Source organism: Sprattus sprattus, assembly GCF_963457725.1.
Source record: "Sprattus sprattus genome assembly, chromosome: 10".
Taxonomy (NCBI): Eukaryota; Metazoa; Chordata; class Actinopteri; order Clupeiformes; family Clupeidae; genus Sprattus; species Sprattus sprattus.
The window spans coordinates 1,479,699-1,482,198 of record NC_137908.1 but is presented as its reverse complement, the minus strand read 5'-3'; the positions used below and the strand labels follow the sequence as shown (position 1 = coordinate 1,482,198).

Here is a 2,500-nt window from a genome sequence, read left to right as displayed (position 1 = left end):
CAGACATCACATCCAGACCCCCAGCAGACATCACATCCAGCAGACATCACATCCAGCAGACATCACATCCAGCAGACATCACATCCAGCAGACATCACATCCAGCCCCCAGCAGACATCACATCCAGACCCCCAGCATGCATCAAGCAGACATCACATCCAAACCCAGCAGACATCAAATCCAGCAGACATCACATCCAAACCCCCAAACACAACCGCTCCCCCCCACACTATCAGCCTATCAAAACACCCCCATTAAACAGGAAACGCCAAAGTCAACAAGTGTCAGGGCTCCTATGAATCAAACCGGCATCCGTAGCCGTCCCGGTCCAGGCTCAGCGGATGGGAACGGCATTTCTGTGGCCGCAGATGACGTTAGGTCAAGGAGCCACCTGTCCGGGGTCTCGAGATTCGGGATTAACTGGCGTAAAGACCGGAGCACGTGAGGTTCTTGCACTAACTAAAAGGTTTCCACTGCGGCTCCGGTAGGCGAGCGCAATTCATTTTGATGACCAATGTAATATAACACCACCAGATTGGCGTGATCTGGCGCAAGATCACGACGATGTCATCCACACAAAGCCCGTGTACTCAGGTAGCCTACTGCCTGTCAGTCATTCAAGTTTTCTTTTCAATAAATGTAACAAGGGACAATGGTGACACACATTCATTAGGATTTGAAGTGTTCTACAGTGTTCTAGAGGAGGAAATGAGTGAAATATCCTATCAAGCCTTTCCTAAGAAGCAGTGTTAACGTGACACCGTGCAAATAATAATTTGCAAATAATCACATTCAACACAAACGTTTGATGAGCTGAATAACTCCGTCTAGAGGTGAGCCAGCTTCGCTAGTTTTACTGACGGCATTCCGTCAACATTTCACGGTGCTTAACAGCCTCGGCGGTTACAGCTAATGATCCCTAAACCGGCGCTTCCCGTTACAAAACCACGACTAATTAAATTCCACCACAACAGCAGGTGCACCCGCTCTCTATATAAATATCTTCTTTTATGAGACACGGCAGATACCGCACACCGTGTGTCACCGTTACTGCGGGAATATACTTTCACGTGTGGAATGTTGTCACGGCTCTTCGCGTCGCGGCCTGTAACGGAATGACACCGTCTTTACCCACCGGGCCAAGAGGACAGGATCAGCGCGAGGACCGGCAGCACCACCGCGGCGGCCAGCGACATCTTGAAAAAGCAATCCGATCTTCTGAGGGATGAAATGGCGATCAGCGCGCAGACAGCAGAGGGACTGCTTCAGAGCTCGATTATGAAATGTGCCGTGTGTGTGTGTGCCGTCGTGAAGAGCATGCTGGAGCGGCCAGCGGAGCGGAGGAGGTGGTGCGTGCACTATGCTCGGTGTACACATGAGATGTGATGTGTGTTGGGTGATGCATGGGCCGTGACGCGGCAGCCTCTCACAATATTAAAGGAGCCGACCACAAGGCAGCGCGCACTGGCACTCGCTCATTTCAGACCTACTAGCCTACATTAAGGGCCGATCACATGCGTGGACCTGCGTGCGCAACCAATTGGCCGTCTCTACACTATGCCTTTTATAAATGCCTTTAAAACAAATAGGCTAGCTGGCTAGCTAACTGTAGACAACTGTCGCTGCAGGCGCATATGCGCTTTTCCCCAGGCGCCTCTTGCCAACGCGCTTTCGATGCGACTGCGCTTATAAAAGTCGCGTCCTGTGTGATCGGGCCCTTAGGCCTAAGCCTCACTTTGGCCAGCTCTCAATTTGCGACAGCGCCTCCATAGAAACTGGGCCTAGACAGTCAAAGCACGGCAGCAAAAATTGCAACTGGAAATACATTTGTTTACATAATTGCTGAAAACCGTTGCTATTTTAACATCACATATTAATCACGGTTACCTCCAAATGGCCTGTTGGACATCTGTAGTAGGAGGTTAAGCACAAATTATAATTGAATGGAAACGTCAATAGATAGGCTACTTTTAAAAGGTCACGTGGTTTGTGAGCGGACCACACCATGAAATCAACAAACCCGAGAATCCACACACAGATAAAGTTAAATTTATGACAAAAACTTTATATAGCATTCTAGAATTTACAAGAACTCAAGTCATTCTTAAAATGAAACTGAATTTGGAGGTTTAATACACTATTAATAGTTCCACCGAATTACCAGCCTAAGTATAATACATTGTCATCATGGGTATTAGGCTATACAAAGTCCACAGGCGTGCAGGTTTTTGGAAGGATATACAAATATAACATTTGCAACTGCAAGGCGTTTGGTTGTGTACAAGAACATCTTTATTTTGTTTGAAAGTAACTGTTTAACTACTGAAACACTTCTAATGGAATACCACTTTTCCCACAATGGAAAACCATCGTGTTTGCTGACCAATAAACTTCCATTCAGTTTGGCTTCAGTCACATCGTAAACCTGCACATTGGCCCGGCAAGTGGATGTGTCTGTAAATGATGGCGTGTCCACGCTTCTTCTCACGGATGTTGCTGA

General features: G+C 47.6%; 1 protein-coding gene across 1 annotated transcript in view; it reads right to left on the bottom strand.

The window, feature by feature from the left end:
* shisa4 (shisa family member 4) overlaps positions 1-1,367 on the bottom strand; it is a 10,375-nt gene extending 9,008 nt beyond the window's left edge. The window contains exon 1 of the mRNA XM_080846579.1: positions 1,136-1,367. Within this exon, the coding sequence (XP_080702705.1) occupies positions 1,136-1,196 (61 nt within the window). The 5' untranslated portion in view covers positions 1,197-1,367. The remainder of the gene's footprint in view (positions 1-1,135) is intronic.
* Between the last annotated feature and the right edge of the window lie 1,133 nt (positions 1,368-2,500).